The sequence below is a fragment of the Brachyistius frenatus genome, unplaced genomic scaffold, assembly GCF_029030835.1.
Source record: "Brachyistius frenatus isolate BFR_SWC_R1_liver_20210118 unplaced genomic scaffold, ASM2903083v1 Contig_8, whole genome shotgun sequence".
In the NCBI taxonomy this organism is placed as follows: Eukaryota; Metazoa; Chordata; class Actinopteri; family Embiotocidae; genus Brachyistius; species Brachyistius frenatus.
In genome coordinates this window covers 4785353-4807946 of record NW_027210607.1, presented here as the reverse complement: position 1 = coordinate 4807946, position 22594 = coordinate 4785353, and the positions used below count along the sequence as shown (strand labels likewise).

At 43.9% G+C, this 22594-nt stretch overlaps 1 protein-coding gene across 1 annotated transcript in view; it reads right to left on the bottom strand.

Moving 5' to 3' along the window:
- Nucleotides 1-7578: 7578 nt before the first annotated feature.
- wdr11 (WD repeat domain 11) overlaps nt 7579-22594 on the bottom strand; it is a 54403-nt gene continuing 39387 nt past the window's right edge. Inside the window, exons 17-29 of the mRNA XM_069690024.1 lie at nt 20928-21034; nt 20196-20310; nt 18823-18994; nt 18555-18663; nt 17028-17090; nt 16633-16698; nt 15453-15642; nt 13482-13577; nt 12571-12736; nt 12133-12230; nt 11658-11803; nt 11027-11106; nt 7579-9708 (exon numbers count right to left, since the gene is read on the bottom strand). Coding sequence (XP_069546125.1) covers nt 9506-9708; nt 11027-11106; nt 11658-11803; nt 12133-12230; nt 12571-12736; nt 13482-13577; nt 15453-15642; nt 16633-16698; nt 17028-17090; nt 18555-18663; nt 18823-18994; nt 20196-20310; nt 20928-21034 — 1611 coding nt within the window. The 3' untranslated portion in view covers nt 7579-9505. The remainder of the gene's footprint in view (nt 9709-11026; nt 11107-11657; nt 11804-12132; nt 12231-12570; nt 12737-13481; nt 13578-15452; nt 15643-16632; nt 16699-17027; nt 17091-18554; nt 18664-18822; nt 18995-20195; nt 20311-20927; nt 21035-22594) is intronic.

Genomic DNA, 22594 nt, shown 5'->3' with positions numbered 1-22594 from the left:
TCGCCTCGGCATCAAACTAATTCACCCTCGATGACAACCCACGGCGAAGGGGCGTAAGACGAGACGCATTCTTTTTAACCCCCCCCCCCCCCCCCGCTCAACTACCTACTTTATTAGCTGGCCCCTCTGTGACAGAGCTATTCATTCTCTGCCCTCTCTGACACACACAATGCACGTTGCCCTGCATGCATCCACACACACACACACACACACACACACACACACACACACACACACACACACACACACACGCACACACACGCACACACACACGCACACACACGCACACACACGCACACACACAAACATGTTATATTACCGGCTGAGAATTTATGTCGCTTCTAGAGTGAAAAAACAACTACGCCTCAGTCTGGGCTCGGAGCTCCATCACTCCTGTGCTCAGGCTGTCCTTCATAGCTGCACAGTAGTGAGGCCTACTCACACAGACCCAACTCAGAAGGCACTCAGAGCTGTGACACGTGCAAGAAGTTAGAGCGGGATAGTCCTGAGTTATCACACAGCATCTGTACATACATACAAAAAAACCAAAAAGGCTACTTATATAGCTTTCCTGTGTGTTAATCAATGAGCAGACAGGAGAATGAGGATCCTGAGCATGAGGACAGCAGGACATTTGTCTTGGTTAAGTCATTTATTCATCCCGTCTGGAGTAATAACTTACTGAGTTCAAAGCTGAACAGCCTGTCATTTGTTAGCTCTACCCCTACGTGTCATCACTTACACACATGATAGGACAATAACTCTTCATATATGTCTCAGGGATGAAAATAAAGAGATAGCATGCGGAGAATTTCACTTTCAGCAACACCTTGTCCAGCACACGATTTTGCTCTGAAGGCCAGGAATGTGACCCATCGCAGATCTCCCAGGGCTCCAATGAGCTCCACATTGTGTGAAGGGTTGTGGTACCCGCAGCTCCAGATGGACTTTACTAGTAGTCCGGCCTCCAGCAGCTCTGCAGGCCTATTGGGTTACCCTGATCGTGGGTCAGCGGAGCCCTCCTGGTTCCACTTAGAGCCCTGTTTCATTATTTCAGATTTATCACTGCCACGTTTGCCAGTTGCCATGTTTTCTTTCCATATGCTCCCCAAGTGTAATTCATAGCATCTAATAATGCACAAACCAAGACATTTTAAGGGACTGTGAGTTGGAGTCGTTCCCAGGCTGTGGGGATTAGGGGCTCTCTGGGGGCCGCTGGGTAGAGTGGAGAAGTGTTGCCCAAAGGAGGGAAAGGCCAATCCCAGTGGAGGAACATTAGTGGATGTGTACCGAGAGAGACTGCATTGTCTGACAGCCACCCACAACCTCCTCCCTGCATGGGATGGAGCACGACGGGCCACGTCCCAGAGGATGGCACAGAGGCTAAAGTCGTGCCATGGGAGATTTCCAAATCTTTGCAAATCTCTTATGCTGTTTATCCCCCTCCTATTGTTTACTTCACTGAGGCAGAACATCAGCATTATATCATTATCTCATTTGGCATTGATTGGGCCTCTTGGTCAAGCACAGAATGGGAGCTCACAAGGCTGTCATCATGAACTACGACTGCTTGGGACACAGATAAATATCAGACAGAAAAAAACGAGGTTGGACTCTGCATCTAATCTCTCAGGGGACTCTCGGGGCCATTTAACTGCTGTTTTCTTGTGCAGGAAGCTCTCTGGTCGGGGTGCAGGGACAGGAGACTTGGAGCTGGGATGGAGCAACAGGGGGAAGAAAGCTGGGTTTCATCCCTACATTACCATAATAGAATTACCGTGGTGAACAAAGCAGGCATTAGTGCGCCCATGGTGGTATTTGGAGAAGATCCATCTCTCTTTCCTCTGCAGACCGGCCCTGGTTGCTTGAAGAAAAAGAAAATCTACCCTTTGTTCCCCCCTTTCATGAGCCTGGCCAGACAGCAACAAGGGGCTTAACGGACACACATCCACGCAGACCAGTACACACAACACACACACACACACACACACACACACACACACACACACACACACACACACACACACACACACACACACACACACACACACACACACACACACACACACACACACGACATGCAAGTTGCACCATGCATTTGTGTGACTGCATGTGCGCACTCATGGCTGGCCGGTGCCTTGGCGTTCAGCAGGCAGCTTGACCTGCCCATCAGAGGGGATTACATCTACATAAATTCTACCAAACACTGTCAGCACCCTGCCCCTCCCTCATCCAGCCTGCCTTCCACTTCTTCTGTCATCCTGCTTCTCTCCTCATCACTTCAACCTTTCAGCCTGCCTCTCTTTCTTCTCTCTGTCTCCAAGACTTTCATCTTGTCTGATGTAATACATTTCCAGAATGACAGCACTTCTTCCAGCTGCCTTGCATCAAAAATCACTCAAAGACCTCTCAATGAGATCAAGCTGGAGCTTCAGTGGATGGTGACCTTCATATATATCCATCACAGGACTTAGCTTGGCGTATCAGAGAGGAGTTTTTTCGTGGAGGTTCGTGAGCAGCAGCTATACGGTGCTACGCTGATTCCCAGATTAGGGCAACATGCAGTAGTGCTAGTGTCAGATTGTCTCGGTGATAGGGGGGGAACATGGCGCCGTCATGCACAAACACAATGAGCTGTTATGAAATGGACCTGCAACTCCTGGTTGGCTCTCTCTCCGTCTATGACCCACTAACACACACCGCAGCCAACAAGAAACATGCAGCGGACACGGAGGAATGTGACTCTTTTAAATGCGATTCAGACAAAGATTCTGCGGCCTGGTTTGTATGCTGGGAAAATAATATCACATGTTGAACTGACGTGACCGACTGAGATTAATTAAAGAGCAGTTAACTGAAAGGCATGCAGCATTTTAATTAACAAGGATGTGGAATACGTTTTTGCCTCTTAATTTATGACAGTTTGAATGGATTCATTACGTCATTATTTATCCCTGAAGTAAAACTATTCAAATTTCTAATCTATGTGCAGTACCTTTGGAAACGGGTCTGGAGGATCATAATTCCCAAAAGTTGGACTGCTGCAGGAACCTCACCGCCACACGCTTTAAACAGCTGTTTCCCAGACCTCTGCTGCCACCTAGTGGAAACATAGTAAATATATCAGTCCTATGCTAATACTGAAGTACAGTAGACACGAAGGATAACGTTCAAAATGCACTACTTTGGTACAAAGTGGACAAAACATGAATGAACTACCTTCCTCTGCCAACAGGAAAGATATACTAGTATATATCTTTAAAACAATGCAAAGGCAATTTCCAATTTGATGACTTCAAAGGATTAGTAATAAATGTGGTTTGAATGATGTACGGCTTAGGTAGCCGAGCAGTGTACATATTTGACCTCGAGCACTTGTATACTTACATACATACTTATTCCAGTTGTAGGTAAAGGGTGGCGTGCATTGCGGGACATCAGAGTCGGGCAACACCACATTCCTTTTTTCTTTTCTTTGCTGAACCCAGTACATAGTAAGACATTTGTAAAAGACAAAAGGGAAACAACGCTTGTCTCAACTGAACACAGTCAGGAAATGCAGCAATAGAACAAAGCTAATGTCTCTGTGCCTATACTGAGAATCCAAGTTCTGCTCCTGACTCAAAAACGACTTTACAATCAGGCTCCATCCTACATTAAGGCTCTCCTGGTTCCCTATGACCCAGACAGAAGGCAGGGCTCTCCGACTGCAGGCCTGCTTGCGGTTCTGACAGTTTCCAGGGCCCTTAGTTGGCCCCTCTCCTGTGAAGACAGTTTCCAGCCTGGGTTTGAGAGACAGACCCCATCTCTATCTTCAAGTCTAAGCTTAAGGCTTTTGAGAAAACTTATACATAGAGGGAGGCTGAAAGGATTTTACTGCAGATAAAACTATTCTGTTATTGATTACCTTCCCAACTTAACAGCACAGCGGATGTTTTCCTTTTAAAAAGACTGAGGCTGAACCTGGTTCTCTTCTGGCTTCACAGCACGTGCTTATCCCCAGGAGTGAAGGCCAAGCACGGGCCGCAGCAAAACAGCCCACCACTCCGGCGTCCCCCACGGCTCCGCTCTCACACACACAGGCCCAGTGTGTCTGGTCAGACTACACAGAGAGGAAACACACATACTCCGCTTGGCTAGAAACAAAAACACGCAGCTCGGCGAGAGAGACCCACACGCTGCAGTGCAGTCCCTCTGCACTCACAGGAAAGAGGCCGGCCAGTTAAACTGGGATCACTCTTTACATTCGTACACTGAGCACATATTCATGGATACACATAAAACAGATAAACACACACACACACACACACACACACGCACATATGCACAAGCAACAATACAGGAAATAGGTCAGCTGCAGTACAGGTATCCTTTACATCCTCCTCTGGCTCCCACTGTCCGCCGATGAAAGGGAATACCCCCCATCTTTGCAGCCCTGGGCCCGGCTGGCCTCGTGTACAGCGGCTTATAAGAGGCCATTTCCTTCATAATCATCTCTGCCTTCCACTGCTCTAATCTCCCAAAGGACAGTGGCAATTAGCCCGGGGAGGGCCTCACTGTAGCAGGGGCATCTGTGGCATCTCTATTACCTCATGGCCAGCCATTCAAACACATAAAAAACCACATGCACATACATTTTAGGGTCTACCAGACTCGTAGCTTGGATTTCTAGGTCCCCCTGACTCCTGTGTGACTGCATATAATAGCCCTTGCTAACTATTCTGTTATTGATTACCTTCAAAAGCAGAATTGTTATTTATAATTGAACATTTATAACATTTATTTAATGGTTTCTTTAGTCCTCTTCTTTCTTCATGTCTCGTCATCTGATTGTTCCGTGTCTCATAATTACTTTCACGGTCCTTAACACGATCTTTCTGCAATGTCTATTTGTTATTTACACACAAACAAAGACACACACAAACAAACAAACACACACACACACACACACACACACACACACACACACACACACACACACACACACACACACACACACACACACACACACACACACACACACACACACACACACACACACACACACACACACACACACAGGGTCTAGATGTGGTTTCGGCTTTGACAACAGTTGGGGAAGAGATCTGTCAATTGTGTCTGCTCGGCTTGTTGACATAGCAGCGAGGATTTCCTATTATCTGCCGCATTAATATCATCAGATAAACCTCCTACTCCAAATTTGGAAATTCCCCACTGGTGCAATTGGTGTGTCACTCTGATGAAACCTTCGTATCTCACTGTCTGTGAGAGTCAGAATAATTTGTCTCTTTCTCACTCACATTATCTCGATCGTTCTCTGAGGATTAGTTGTGTAGAATCACACATTAGCTGGAGAGCGCACTGCAGTGATTGACAGAGGCGGCTCCACGCTCCTGACACAATGCACTCATTGATTCCTCTTTTCTTTTCATGAATAACAGTCTTGACCGCAACATGCGCGCGTGGAAGCCACAAAAGACCTGCTTTAGAAATAGCAGGAGCTTTTTAAAAAAAAAGATTATCCTGTCCACAGGTCATTACCGGGACTCGATAAGGGTTTTTCATCGCGTGGTAATGTTCCAGAGATCCTGTTGTTCCCCTATGCTGCCCCTCGTCCCCACTTTACTCTCTCTCACTAATGCCGCTCTTAAATGGGAGCAGTGTGCTGTTGTGCTGAGGTGAGGCTATGGTCTGCTGAACACTGTGACATTCATATAAATGGGATCAGATAAAGCTGGGGGCCTGAATGCTTTCAACATAAACATCACCTGGAGCCCTGAGCACGGGGCCTCCCGGCACTGCCCGGCAGCCAACCGGAGTCTACATGCAGCAGGGGGAAGAAGGAGCTCAACCAATAGGAGAGGCTTAAAAGGAGGAAGGGAAATCAAGTCGAAACGATCTGAGGAGCGGCTGGATGCAGATATCTGATGAGATCAGGCCTGTGGGTCTCTTCCACTGCAGGCGATACCCCAGATGTGGGCGAAGAGAGGTGATGTGGAGGTAAGAGTGATTATGGGAGAGAAACGGATGTGACCTCTACATGTACTTTTAGGTTTCCTGTGGGTTTAAGAAATTGGTTATATTGTGGATAAGGTGAGAAAAGAGAGCAACATTCAGAGTGATGTGAAGAACACAAAGGCAAGCTTAATGGTATTTGAGCTCATTTACAACCCGGGCTAAAAGGACACACGTGAAACAGAAATCAACATTCCGAGACAAATAATTATCCTCATAAATGCAGCAGCGACTACGCCCTCAAATTATTCCTCTACCTGTGGTATGAGCTGCCTAAAATAATGCTCAAAAATATCTGGAGAACTGTGATAATTACAGAGAAAATGAGAGATGAACTCGATGGTAACCCCCAGCGAGGAGGGGAAAAACAAAGTCCAAAACACGTCAAACAAACGAAGAGGAAGAGATGGGGGTTTTCGGTAAGTTGTGGGAACAAGCTCAGACCTGCCCATCCTGCATAAAGCTATCTGTCAGCAGCAGAGGAGAACATGCTCATGGGAACTGGATGACCTGCTGTACTTCGCTGTCTGTACCACACAGGCTGTGCAGGGCTGGCTCTGCCTGCAGCACAAAGAGGCCTCGCTCGCTGGCTACTTATACAGATGATTGAGAATGCGTAACAGCAAGACTACCGTGTACGATTGATTTGGAGTCGGCTGTTAATTCTCGCCGTATGTGCGTGAAAACAGTGAAGGCCAGCGATTTCCATCTGTTAAATGAACATCGGTGCTCCTCGCAACTCGGGATACAAACACACTTAATCTTATGTTTCTGACACTGCTTTGAATCTTATTTTAGGAGGGGGCAGCGAGAGGTGAGAACCAAGCAGCAGATGGAAACAAGTCTTCCAGGAAATTAGTGGAAGCGGGATGCAGCGAGAACATGAGCTGGCACGGCGTCTGTCAGCTTTCTTTGGGTGTAAGGAAAGCAGGGAAGGACTTGAAAAAGAGGACTAAAGCACATGCAAGGTGGAAAAGAGAAGCGAGGGAAGCTTGAGCCATTTTGGCTAGCTGGGTGGTAGCCTATGTAAGCTGTGGGCCAGTAGGTAGCGAGGCCTTGCATACTGATGACCTGGCTGTAACGGCTGGATCGGCTCTCCGGCAGTTATTCATTAAGCCATTAAAGGAACACAACCAAGTCATTTGTGTGGCCTTGTTTCAGACGGCTTTTTCTTCTCTTTGTGTCGAGACAGAGAAGAAACAGAATACACGTCAATGAATAAATCGGAGGCGAAGAAAGGAGTGAGAACGGTTAGACCTGGGCAGCGAGCTGAAGCCAGCTGTTGGCCCTCCTTCTGAGCAGAAAAGAAGTAATTAATTTGCGGAAGTGGCTCACACGGGAACTAATTCCCTTTTAAGACAGTTTGATAAATGAATGAACATTCAAACTCAATCTACCTGGGTTGAAATTAAAAGAAGACAATTAAAAAAGGAGGACTTGATGTAACAGGTTTGCACAGAGAGCCTGCTATTACACAGCCACAGACACTCTGCCTAATATTGAGGGTTAAGAGCGCCCTCTTGTGTCAACATCTCTAGAATGGAAACAAAGCAGAAAACGTGGTCAATAATATTGATTTTTATTGCCATCCATATATACATATATCTTCTTTCTCTTGTGATATTTATATAGCTTAAAGCATTAGGATCACTGTGTAAACAATGAACAAAGAACAATGGAAAAAAGCTAAACCCGGACACCATTACGATGATTTGTTGTCCTTTTACAAAACGTACTGCTGAAGGCATGTCTCGACTCTCGTCTACATGCCTGAACTTTCAACAGTATTATTTTGTAAAGTTCAGTATGAATAGAAAGCAGCAGGAGTTATTTAAACTTGTGCCTTATGATAAAGAGGCAGTACAGTACAGTACAGTGCTTCCACAATACTGACACGACTTGAGGAGGAGACACAACATTTGCTGCGGTTGTGTGACTCCATGCTGGCTCTCTATGAGATCTTACAGTATGTTGGTGGGGCTATGTGAAATGGATATACAGGAAACACATGTAGTCCCCTAAAATAGGCCTGGGTTGCCATAGTGACACTGCCAGGGGGGGTTTAGTGTAACACAGAAGAAAAACAGCGCTGACGTGTTTATGAAACACAATAACACACTAAAAAGGTCCCGTGGATGGAGTCACCGTGTCTTTTCAGGACAACTACACACAAAGCAATCAAACGCACAATCACTAAAGTCTTTGCATTGTCATACAGATTGATTTTGATGATCAGGGGGTATTTACTGTGTAAAAACGAGGCAAAAGCAAAGAGAGTCTGATTTGTTTCAGTGTGTCGGCTCTTGTGATTGTGATGAGCGACAGCGGGAGCAGCGCGGATTATTATCTGTGTAAATGATGCATCAGAGGTCCAACTAAAACAACACATTTTGACAGCTCTTCTTGCAATACACACATTAGAGAACAAATTCTTTATACAAACATCAAAGTTTAGAGAGAGAAAAGTATCCTCTCAAGTTGTCATAAAAATAGAAAATTAAAAAAATTCCTTTTGGATTCATGGAATGGATTCGTGACCAACTGGTTTCTATTTAACTGAATTTAACTCTCTATACGAGCTAATTAAATGGCATCACTCAGGTGGCAGCAGTCAGATTCCTCTCCCCTCTTTGTGAAGGGAGATAATATACTAATGAGCGTCTAATAAGTGCAGCGTGGCCCGGCTATATCATTTTACTGCCATCCGACAATTACAGCTGCAGAGGCTTGTGCAGGAGCAGGCTTTGGTCAACCCCTTATAAAGCACCACCTGCTGTGGATAAAATGTCCCGTCTGTTATGTGTCTGTGTAGAACAACATTATGTTTCAGTTACACGAATGGTCCTGCAAATTGTCATTTAAATTATTCCCCTTTGTTTTTTTTTGGTTTAAAACAAACGTGAAAAGAAACATCTAATTTTGGAATTCAGACATGGGAGTCTTCTACGATTTTCAAAATAAAACAGGGGAATGTTATTTAGGGATAATCTCATTGACACATTTCATCTCAGCAACATATTAGAGCTACAACAGTACTTTGAAATAATTAATACAGGCACACAAAATAAGGCTCAATAGTTACTACTTAATGATTTAAATTCATGAACCAACCCAAAGAAAGACGGATACCGAGGTGATAACAACGTGGATTACTTCACTTGTTAGGGGAATGAGGAAAACAAAGTGTGTTTCATTTGGGGCTGTTACATGCATACAATTATGAGCACAAACACACACTGGTCTCACCAAACATTAAGAAACGTTGACCTCATTGTAGCCCCAGACACAGGCAGTCTCCAGTGATGAACTGACATCTTCACACTCCTCATAGCCCCTCTCTTCTCTTCATGTGGAGATGATGATCATGATTCTCCTGGACGTTGACACAAAGTTCAATCTCAATGGTTAAGTAATTGAAGTTAGACTGAATGGCTGACCCTTAATTCACACCGGGCCAATCCATTCTTTTCAACACTTTCCATCTCCGAGGTCACTCGGTGCTCTCCTGGCCCAGCTCCACGTCCTCCTCGCCAACAATGGCTTCTGGGGCACCTCCCTCGCCCTGGAACAGCTCCTCCATCAGCTGCTCCCCGGCGCTGCCCGCCCGCGACGCCCACAGAGCGGCGCCCTCTCGCAGGCCCAGCGTGCGCAGCAGCCGCGCGTACTCCAAAAATGCAGCCTCAATAAGTTTATGTGCAAACGTGGGTCAAGGAGAACTCATCATGTTTCAGTGGGACATAATAACACAGTGAGGCAACCTATCACCACCCAAAATGATTCTTTCACTTAATGTCTCTCTTCAACTGTCAGTGCTGAGTGACCTAAACTGTTGCGTGTGAACAGATCGCAGCGCCGCGACGTGCATGGAGCAGGAAGAAGCAATGACCTGACCTAACCGTACACATCTTTATGTGACTACTGGTCGTGATCAGCGAGCACACATCGACTGTTGTGTCAAACTCGTGAAATCGGCATGGAGACCTTTACAATGCTACAGAAGGTTGTGCACCATGAATTCACCTCAGAGGGTAAAACTGTCAACACAGAGTTCGACTGTGACATCCTGATGCGTCTGAGGGGAAACATTCAGCGCAAACGACCTGAACTGTGGCATGATGGACATTAGGTTCTCCAACATGACGATGTCACAGGGTTAGTTGTTTGGAAACGTAGTTTCTTGCCCACAACAACACAAACGGCGCTCCTCACCAACCCTACTCGCTAGATTTTGCTTTCTGCGACTTCTTTCTGTTTGACACAAACTTTGATGTACGCTGTCTGCTCAAGTGTCAGGTCCATTTTCCAATCCCAAATACCCGCGTACCAGTGGTCACAAAAACACGTGCATTGCCACATTTCAGGTCGTTTGTCACACAAACCCCGGGAAATTTACATTTAAATCAATGAGTGTAGGCTAAACACTACAAGCTCTTCTGTATATAATTAAATATATATAAAAAAATTACAAAGTACAGTCTTATAAATGACCATAACGCTGAATCATCTCCCGTCCAATTATAAACTTGAAGGGAGGAGTTGTTGTCAGAGTGTTGTACTGACTGCGTTGTAAATGTAGTAAGCATCTGCACTACCATAAACCAGACACACAATGCAGAAGAGGCTGAATATCCTCAGTTGTGTCAGCTAAAACTGACGCAGTCAGTAAAACAGTCTGCTGTAAAAATACCTCTATCTAAATAAACAATCTAAAATGTTCAAATGTGATCAGTCAACAAAGACTGAACAACAGATATTTGATCCAATATCTCTCCAAAATGTTTTGCCGTACTTTGTGAAAGTTCTCTAATTGAGTTCTGCGACGACAGAGTACTATTGGCTATCGGGAACATGTGAAACGTAGCTCGACGTGCTCTGAAAAGGATCGAAATTGAACTTTCTAGTGAAGAAGCTTTCTGCTATCAGGGGCACGTCTGTAACCGAGATAGCAGCGGAGCTACCTCTGGTTAGAAAAGGCCCTCGGAGTACAGTAGTGGAATTTCAAAAAGGATATTGGAGGAGTCGTTGGCCTCCATCACCCCATACTTCAGACAGGCTTCAATGAAAAGGGCGGCGCGATCAAAGTGCCTCATACTGCCAGGAGATGGAAGGGAGGAAGAGAAAGACACGGGCAGGAGGAGGTAAGAGCTATTGTCAGAAACCAGCATCATCCCTGCCTTGATGTCAGTGATCCTAAAGCATACATCAACCCCGTCATCCTGATGCCTCTCTAATTCCCCGTGAGAGCTCTTTCGCTGCCAGAGGCATCTCGGACAACGAGCTGTCAAGGAGGAGGACCGGCAGACTCGCAGCAGATCAATGCTGAGGTATAACATACAGGGTTAGGCCCTGCCGTACGGTGTCCTTCAGTGTACTCAAGAAGAAAAGGAGAGGCAGGAAGTCCCAGAGTGAATACGTCTTTTAAAATGAGGGAGTCTCGATTTAGAAAACAAATTGTGAGGCTGGATATTTGTATGTAAGTGTTGTAATTGGGATACATACAAGAAATTATAGGGTTTGTGTTTTTCATTTTAAAGTTCAATATATCTCAAGGATCATATATTAGAAAAAGTCAAGATGTCTCATAATACTGATTATATACAGTAAGTTTAGAACAGCACCACATCTTTGCAGCTGCTTCTTACCTGTGGAGCATCTCTCCTACTTTGCAAAAGCAGCCGAGGGAAAGCAGCACCAGGATGGCTTTGGATTTCTGGTTGACCTGAGGGGAGCACAGGTGTTCTGCCCAACGCTTGAGCACGTCGGAGCTCTCCGCTGGGTTCAGACGCACCTGGAAGCACACACAACACACTGAAACAGCTTTCATAGTGGGGAAATTGAGTGTAAGAACATGTTTGAGTGTAAGAACACAGTAGTGTTGGGTCATCTAGGTGTTTCCCAGGTGTATTTGCAAAGTTAATCCTAAAGCCAACAGGAATACTAAAATAATCAACATTGACTCTCAAAAATGTCATTTGTCTATTCAATTTCATTTTTATAATCTTTCACAATCCAATCCACAGTCACCCAACCATCACCTACACTACATACACAGACTCAATCTATCCAGACATTACACAGTATCTGAAGTTGTTTATGGATGCCGTCATGCTGAATTACCTTGGCCAGCCATGCGGCTCGGTTCCACTCCCCGTAGGTTTGCAAGTAGCGGCAAGCGTCCGCTGCCTTGTCAATCAAACACAGCAGCTGCACTCCCTCTGACAGACGGCAACAGGGAACAAGTTATACACACGTCTAAGACTGCGTAATGGCGGTAGTCAACTCTGCCAAGACACCAGCAGGATGATTTCTTTATTATATACTGCTGTCAGTAGGCACTCTGATGTGATATTCATATGGGATTGATTCCAATACAAATTGATTGATTTAAAAAAAAAAAAAAAAAATTTTACTTAAGAAATGCAGATTTAATGAAACTATAGACTGATGACACGGCACTGATATTTTAAGGCTGTAGACACCTAGACAATAATGTAGCTGCTTGTCCTTATTAAAACAGAAAGTTGCTGACTAATAAAATAAATACAGTAACACTACCTGCCAGCTTGCCATTAGCGATCATGTTGGTAGCCACAAGTTTAATTGTAGACTGCGAGGGCCCTGAGGAGGTGATGGTGGTCACTAGGCAGGCCTTGAGGGAATCACAGTAGTAGCTGGAGTTGTCTGCGCTCGTCTCCAACAGTAACTGCACCGCTCTGTCCGTCTGAGAGCAACAACAAAGCCATGAGCACGTACTGAATGAGACAGAAACAAAGCATCACCAGCTCTGGCAGGTAACCACTTTGTGTGTGTGTGTGTGTGTGTGTGTGTGTGTGTGTGTGTGTGTGTGTGTGTGTGTGTGTGTGTGTGTGTGTGTGTGTGTGTGTGTGTGTGTGTGTGTATGTGAGCCAAACAGGAGATAATTGCAAGGGAAAATTATGTTTATTATCATGCTTTTCATCTGGTGTAGATGGATGCTCAAGCTGATGCTGGGGTCAGCACAGGCTGCCCTCTGCCTGTCTGCCTGCTGGATAGCTGCACCCCCAGAAAACAGCCGGCTGATTGCCGCCTGTGATTAGAGGGAGTGTGGTGACATCGAGAGGGGAGCGGAGAGCGAGGCGACGGCAGTCCTCACAGGCTGCAACGCCAGAGATGACAGAAGCAGCGCTTATTGTCATCAGCACTGATATGGCTGGTTTAAGACCGTGCCAACATGCATGAATGCACAGCTAAGGAGCGTGAGGGTGTTTATTTGTGTGTGAGCGGGAGGTAAATATAGTCTCAAGATAAAAAAGGAGTGAGTAAGAGATCAAAATGTGCTTCTTCAAAATGATCAATTCATGGCAACCACATCACTTAACTTATTTGAAGAGCAGAACTAATCTATCATATGTTACTCATGCATGATTTAAATGCAACTTGTATCTGCAGCCTCCTGTTTAGGCAGTGTGGGGTGGTGCAGTACCTACCTGTCCCAGCAGGAGAAGCTGGTCAGCACATTTCTTGGTGTGATCATAACTGGAGCGCTTCACCTCCTGCAGGTGAACCCGATCCAGCTGGAACTTCTGTTGAGCAGCGCAGAGTAACAACAGGTTGATTTTTTTTTTACACACTGCTTCCAAAGATCAAAGGTCAAACCTTGCACACGTGTGGGAGAAAGAGACGCAGATGAAATGAGTTGGAGAGTAATGATGAGCCACAAGAGAGCTGGGAACACAATTATAGGAATAGAAAGTCCAGGCGTGGAGAGCGCAATTATAAAGTCTTTAAAATATTCAGGAGCTTCTCTGGTGCCAGTGCCTCCTATACTGCCTTTCATTATTGCTGGCTTTCTCATCATTATTTTATTACATGATCTGTTTTTTTTTTCTTTTCAGAGAGCAAATGATAGGCATGAAATGTAAAAACAGCAATAGATGCTTCAAAGAATTAGATATCATGAGTTTTATAATAAGATGAGAGCAGGAAAATTATACAATGAGGGGAGAGATAATGCAGAGTAGAGAATAAGTTACACAGGCTGTGTGTGTGTGTGTGTGTGTGTGTGTGTGTGTGTGTGTGTGTGTGTGTGTGTGTGTGTGTGTGTGTGTGTGTGTGTGTGTGTGTGTGTGTGCGGGCTTTCGTATCTATATCTACCACAGAAGCTTTTTTTTCCTTTGCCCTTCATGATGATACATTCTTCTGCGAGTCACAGCCGTGGGCATAAATCCTTGCAGAGATACCAAATGAGTTTAGTAACTTCAGAGCTGTGTGCTCTGTTTTGGAGTCTTGGATATTAGTAATTACAGTCGGGCTGCTGCCACTGAAGCTGCTTTATGACAACAGCAACCAAATGCTACTGCAGACTGTCTGGGTAGCTCTTTGAAAAGCCAAAGTTTGTGATCACTGCTTGGCCCCTCATTAACAGGCAGCAGAACTTTCACAAAAGCAGAGTGGTGTATAATCTGTAAGAAACTAAAAAAAACAAAAATTACAGGGCTATTTGAGATGTTTTAATTGGACCTCTACTAGCTGAAATTACCCCATTTGCATTTTGCAACTTGAAACCTTGATGCTAGCTAAAGGCTCCTTGACCGTCTTCGTAACTGAATAATCATGTTTGATAAAAAAAAAAAAAGTAAATGTTCTTTACTTTTCTCTGCTTCCATTGGGTACAATGATGCAGGATGTCAAGCAAAAACACCAAACCTACAGAAAACCCCAGAAAATGCCTGTCTTTACTTGCACAGTTGGCCAACTTTTTAATTACCTCCTACACTTTCCTCAAAGCATTTTCTGCCGTCTGGACACAGAAACAATGTGTGGCACATCCCTAGCTCAAAATAAAAAAAACAAAACAAGAAACCCAGAAATGAAAAACCTACGGCAACACACAAGAGGGTGTCTTTGTTCTGCAGCTGCCATGTCGAACAGCAGAGTGATGTAGATAAACACAACAGGACCAATAAATGGGCATCCTCTTAAGAAGACTTTCACAACAAACTTATAATGAAAGCTGAAAAGAGGGGATTCTGGGAGCCTTGGACACTATGTCATCAGCAAGACGCATTGATCTGAGCAGTAACACGGCACAAACAAGAGAGGGATCTTCTTTTTTTTATTTTATTTTTTATAAATGAGTGTGTCCAAGTGTGGGCTGGAGTGCCCCTGACGAAGGTTGGGGGGATTAAATGTGGAAGGATGAAGTGATGGATGGATTTGACCTCAAAGGCTTAAAAGTGCGAGTTGCCTCCTTTAAAGACAAAGAGCTTAGTGAGACAACAGAGGTGATACACAAAGTCATTAGTAAAGGAATGTACTGTGTGAGCAGGGTGATGCTGACAATGTGGATGACAAGGGACAGGCTGATTGTGTCTGTCTCTATATGAAGTTGACGGTTGGGATCATGTCTTTATTGAAAAAAAAAAAGTTAAGTATTTCTCTTTTCTTATTTTACTGACCTGGAAGTAAGAGCTCTCACACAGGACATCGTTGCAGATGTCCAGGTGGTTCTGAGGTGGCGGCTGGGTTCCTTCACTTTGGGCCTGACCGTCAGCGGTGGACACACTGAGCTGACGGGCCTGTGCAAACGACTGGAGGTAGTGGGACGCCACTGTCCAGAAGTGAAGGTCCGACTCGTCCCCGAACAGCCTGCCGTGAAGCAAAACAATGCATCAAGCTGGGGACAGAGTGAGTATCGTTCTCTCTGGAGTCAGATTGTGCAGACCGGATCAACGTGTGACTCAGTTTCCGTAGTAGTGTGCTCACTAATGACCACAGTTCCTGTATCTTCCAGCCCACGCCTCGCTCTTTCAGTGAGCTCCCCTCCTCCTTCTGCATTTTTCTTCCATCGTTTACATCCCCTCAGCCCCCGTTAACATATCTGCACCACCACACAGCTGTTGCTAGGTTACCTTGCAACATTAAAAATGGCATGGAAACTTGGACGGCCAGATGTAGAGACATGAGAGTGGGCTCCCAGTGAGAGTACGGCCACGGCATTCAGGTTACAAAAAGGGTCCTTTGGACTTTCCAGGTAATCGTGGCTTTAATAAGAAGATGCAAACAGGGGGGAAGAAAATGCATTTCTGCTCATACTTGCTGCTCTAGATTTGTCAGATGCTCGGGGGAAATGAGAACTGAAGCGAAGACGAGATCAGAGTTGCTGACAGCAGCTCTCATGTCGTGCTTTTTTGTGGAACCACAGAATCACACTTTACAGTTACAGCAAAAATAAACCGTTATTTTGGCAGAATTATATTAAAAAAAAGTGACTTACCTTATAACATTAAACTATCTTTATACTTTTTCATATTGATAGTCCTCAAATCACTTCTGTGTAACACAATATGTCTTCTTTAAGTTATTAAAGTATTTTATATATATTATTATTATTTTGTTTTTATATCATACATTACATTTGATTAAAATCAGTGAACAGGAGTGCTGGGGGGAGAAGGTGTTTTTAGTATTTTTACACATTTCATCTAAAGTTTGTACAAACTCCACTTGTGTCAGAACTTTATCGAAATCAGCTGCCTGACTGTTAACAAAATAATCATGCTGGGGTAAACCCTGATGAACACTGTGCAATCTGTGCACCAGCACACAGTGGTACCCCCGTGCAGTGTTGTAACTCACCGTGACACCAGGAGGCAGCGCTGCAGAAGACTGAGCTCAGGGTCCTGCAGCACGCTTTTCATATCACTGGGGAGCCAATCAGAGACAGACAATCAGAATCACCGGCAGAGCCAATTACACTTCTCAAACACAGCAGGTCCTGTGAGGCTGTTACTGGAGACTCTGCTTATCTGTCACCCCGCAGACTACACGCTCTTTGGGCCTGCTGTCTAAACACAGAGGACGCTGGCACTCTCACGGCAAGCCAAAAGTACATAAACACAAACTGACACTCGGCTTAGATATACTGACATACATACACTGATATCAGATTGTTAATGTTTGCACCATGGCATTAATATTAAATATTTTAGTTTGAGTGTGTAAAAAGAGAGAGAAGAAGTGTAATAACTCACTTTGACAATGAGTTGAGCTGCTCCTGGATCAGGCCTTTTATCTCGTCTTTTTCAATGTAGTCTCTGAAATAGACGCATCAAAGTAAGTCAAACGGCTCCTCTCATGTCTTCCTAAAATAAAACCTGACCTGATATTAAATGGGAATCGGAAAACATGCTTGTCAAGAGAAGTCGCTCTGTGGTGTCAGGCAAAGTCTATTATAACATTAATGCTGAGGTCAGGCAGTTCCCCACACACCCTGCTAATATACTGTAGCTGCCTGACTTATGATAATGCAGCCAAGTGTGATCAATGAAAGAAAGCAGTGAAACATTCAGGGTTCAGTCAAATGGGTTTGTGGTTAAACACAGAAGTAGCTGTCTGGAAAAAGAATATACGCTCTCTAAGGACAGGCTCGGCTGGATCCCATGTTGACTTGTTTACAGACGTGAGCTGCTTACACTAGCAAATTCACCATGTCTTTTTATGGAGGTAATAAACTGACTTCTTGGGTGGTTGGCAGATGGTGTGCGGGAATAAAAAAAATGCATTAAGGCTAGAACTTCTGACTGATAGTTTGAAAGTCATTCAATATTTCATCAATCCTTATTTAGTCTTGCAAATCTGATTCAACTCGAAATAAGTTTCTACTTCATATATTACTAAACACATTAGAACCTAAGGCCAGCCCTGCTCACATTTAGCTCTTGTTAAAAAGTTACCACTGAACTAAAATCACCCCTGAAGTACAAAATGAAACTATAAAAATGGATGGCATTACCCGGTTTTAATAAAAAAAAAAAAATCCCAATTCAGAGTGTATCACCCTGAATACAGCTCCACATTATAATTAATAAGGAGAAAAGTAGTTTAGATAAGACAGCTAGAAACCTCTTCATACTGTTTTATTACGTTTTGTATGACTGTATACTATGTATGTGGTGAGAGGAGGTCATTCACTGTTGAAGAAGCAAGTTCAAGCAGAGAGTAGGCCGTTGTTTTCATCCCCAGTTTGAGCGATGGACAGTGCGCACCGTTCAAATGCAATTTAACCTAAAGCAGCGCTGCACAATCACCGATGCGCGCTGTGAACATCAATAATTGAAACTCTTGGCAAATATCTGTGTGCTATTCTGCTTACTTGCTCACAACATCTTGCGTTGGGAATAGGTGCCAGTATTTGATTTTGCAGTATGATTTTGGTTTTGGCTCAGGGCTTTCCCAGCACTTAAAACAGTCGTTGACAAGCTAATGTTCTCTCTTTTCATACAGTCCAAGAAAATGAAGTATAACGGAGGCTTATAATAATTTTCAACAAGGTTTAATTCTTGACTGCAGATGCATGTTTTTAGTGTGTTTTGTGAGTTCACTTCAGATGCTCTCAGTTGGTTTCCACAGTCCAAATGCGGGTAAAGTTGGAACTTAAAATTCAACACAAGTGAAGTGTGTGAATGTAACATTCTTGTCTCTGTGTGAGCTCCACAACCAAGACATTTCAAAACAGGATGACTTTGATTCACGGTGACTTGTTCAAAGGTGAGACTTACACCTGAGTGATGTCCATGGTAAATGTTCCTGACCAGGGCTGCAGCAGGAGGAAAGCCTTGAGAGTGAGAGCAGCTCGGGGCACCAGCAGGTAAGGACACCACACTGGATCTGTGCACATTCCCAACACATGAGAAAGAACACAATATTAAAGTAGTAGTATGAGAGCATGTGTCGTTACACAATATGCAAATGGATAACTGGGCCTTAATCTCTCTCTCCAAAAATCGCTTTCTTTCATTCCTTCACCCTCTTTATTCCTCAGCTCACCAGTCAGGTCTTGTTCGTCCATGCGGTAGCTGGCAGACTTCATGGCCATCTCCAACACTCGGATGCAGCCGTCGTCCGATGCCAGCACAACCTTGTCTGATGTGCACCAGTCGATGTCCAAGATGCGGTAGTTCACGTTGCGACCGATCCGCATGCTGCTGACCATTTGGACCTGCGAGAGAGGAGAGCCACGGTAATTCATCTCAAACGGTTACCTGTTTCTTTTATAGCATCAGTGACAAGCACAGCAAGATGGTGGGAAAATATTCTGCAACATTGAAATGGAGAGAAAGACACACAATATGGAATTGCTTTTCATCAAAAACAAAGAATGGCCAACATGGTGTACACGTGTAAACTCATTACAGACTAAGTCAATGGACAGCCTTTTCTCTAAAACCTCTCTCTGTCGCTTTTTATGTGGCTGCAGTCAGTGTAACCCAGCTGTCTGTGGAGCGCTGAAGCATTTCAGAAATCTCTCCTGTGCTTCTTCCCCATCCTTATTCTCTCTTACGCCTCCCTCTCTTTGCTGCTCTTCAGCTGTTCCTCGTATCCCGCTGCAGCTTGATCCGCCTGTCGTCCGATTTTTAGATTGGGAACTGAAACATCTCAAAATACAACCCTCTACCCAGGCAGCAGTGCCCCATTGGGACCATCTCTCTCCACCTCACGCCCGTTAATCCACCAAATCATCTGTGTCCACATTAATCTGCTCTTCAATTTCTAACATGCATTACTGCTGGGTAAGATAACAAATACTGGGGTGTGGACACATAACAAAATAAAAGTGGAGTTTATGACATTAGATCAAATGATGAACTGTAGCAAAAACTCTCCACAAGGATTTTTAGTTGAGGTGAAGTTAATGTGCATGTAGAGGGCTTTCTGGAAGATTAGGACTTTGTTAAACAAAGTTAAAGAGGAAGCGAGGATGGTGCCGCCTTTCTGGCACGAGGATCATTCATCCTGCTGCGGTTCAGCTTATACATACATGTCAGGAGGAAGCTTTTAAGGCTGGAGTATGTGTACTTACACAGCACACTGTAATGATTGTTTAATACAACAGGGCAATTACAGTGGATGCACTATTACTACAGTGTTCGTTTCAGAGAGGACATTAGTTAAATGTAACCGAGCACGATACTGTAGTGCCTCAGTGAGTAGATTGCGACTGCCATAGTAAAGTGGTAAATCACAGCTATGAACCTGCAGACACCTGCAGATTCTGTCCTTTTATTGGAGTTATGCAGAGCAGTGACGAGATGCATGCTGGGAATTTATAATGTGTTACAAAAAGACCAATCAATGAACTAGCTGCAATTCTTTCGTCACAATGAAACGTCATGGGGAAGGGTTGTTGTGTGGAGTCTCACCTCTTTGGTGTCCCAGACCTCTGCTCCATCTGTGTACATGACCAGCAGCTTTTGGTTTCCCTTCCCCGGGGCGAAGCGGATCTTCTTCACCCAGCCTCGATGTGTCGGTATTCCCCTGAAAACATCGATATTATTTTTTTATAATTGAACTAACCTGCTGACCTTCTGGATTTTTCCTGCATATTTTTCTTCTAAAAGACATCTGACACACTTATTATTACACAGTAACACATAAAGTTGTGCTGTCTCAATATCTGAGCATAGACAATGAGCCTACACACAACCTGAACTGTCTGATTGAATATAAAAAACAACACTAGCATACAAAAATTAAGGTAAAAGTATGTACTTTGGGGAATAACTAGTAATAATGTAGCAATACAGTAGTGCAAGAACTCGAGTTGCAACTAATGGTTATTCTTACTGATTATTATCCTTGTATTGATTCATCTACTGACTGAATTCACAATCAAAATAACAAAACAAACACCCATCACAGCATCTTGGAATCCACATAACTTTCTCAAATGCCCTTGTTTGTCAGATCAACTTCCCAAAACTCCCAAATATTACATTTACAGAATTTTAAAAAAGCCAACAAATTCTAGCATTTCAAATATGACATTTTTCATTTTTTCTTGTAAACTATCATTTAGGTGTTAAAACAATGGCTTGATTAATCAACTCAAAGTAGCCTGACACTTGCACGACATCTTGGAGTTTAGCTGTTACCTTGACAACCGAGCTTTCAGGTCCCAGAAGTTGAGATTGCCGTCCACGTCTCCAAGCACCAGGGTGTCACCTTTCCAGGCAATACAGGCAATACTACCCATACTACCCTGCAACAGAAGAAGACGAGAGAAATTAACTGGGAGATGAAGTTTCAAGGACAAAGGAGGAAGAATGTACATGTGTCCCCTGCTAATATATTTTGTAATTAAGTCAAGTATTGGAAACCTTCGACTAAGTAAACCTAAAAATTGATTTAAATAGTTTTGAGGGCATGTCTTAATTTCGAACATCAAACAGCTATGAGAATTACTGTCTATTAGCCTGACTGGATATTCTGAGCACTGAGATAACCAGCACTCAGCGATTGTCCCCCGTATTCTGGGACTGGAGACAGACATCTAGAACAGTTATGTCATTATGTTCACAAGTCACGTCTTTAATGCAGCCGACCACCAGGTAGTTAAAAAAAACGCCATTCCAACAGCATAAAAGTCAACTATTTCCCTCTGCTCTAAACCATCCTTCTCTGGCATTTCATGTCCGAGAGTAAATGAAAACAGGACAATAAATTGAAATATCAGAGGCAACTGAACCGTCAGCAAGCACAGCATCTGAGTGTAAGTACGGCTGGGCTATTCCACAATATACAGTGCTGATGTAAAGACATTAAGTGTCAGCTCACCCTCAGTTCTTTTTCAGCATTTCCTGACAGAGATATGAAGATCTTATATCATTTCTGAAAGGACTGTAAAACCTTTTGGGTATATGTAAATCTTTGAGACAATAAATCTGCCTCCGTCACACAGATAAGGCTTTAAAATCCCCAGGTAAACCTCCAGTGTCTGTCTGTGCAGCGTGAGGAGATGCAGGTATTGAGCTCGCAAAAGATCCACTGCTTCACAAGATAAATTAATGTACAGAATGAATGAGGCTTCTCTTTAGAAGCACAGTATGGAGCGAGATTAATTTTTGCCTCCTTGAATGTAAAAACCTCGATAAATGTAAGTGCTAAGATATGAAACTGTGCTATTTTTACTGACAGAAGATGTGGGAAATTAGCAACACATAATAGAAGGAGCTACCTACACTATAGCATGACTCAGCTCAACACAATTACAAGTCATGAGGCAAAGAAAGCTCCTGAAGTCTTCCAAACTTTTTCCACAAACAGCAGCATAGAAATGAATGTTTAGGCAACTAAACAAGTTTCTTATTAAACAATCAATCGAGTTTTTTTTTGTTAGTGTTGAGATGTTGACTTGTGAATTAATCAACCCCCCTACATCCTACTACTATATTATATAATATCTTGGACTCATCCAGGTGAAAAGCAATCCTGTTTTCAGCAATAGCTACTGTCCATTTACTACTTTGGCCCTTTTGCCAAAGTAAGGTGAACACATGCAAAACACGATCTGGGACAAAGACGACACTTTCAAAATGTGTGTTTGTTCTCTAGAAAAACACATCTGCCAAAAAACATAAAGCTGCAGGATTTATCTGTGAAACCTTCACCTTGATTGCATTCAGTTTATCACTGAGAGAGTCATATTAGGTTGGCCACATTTTGCTATGGAGCCAACAACCCCCCACACACACACACACACACACACACACACACACACACACACACACACACACACACACACACACACACACACACACAC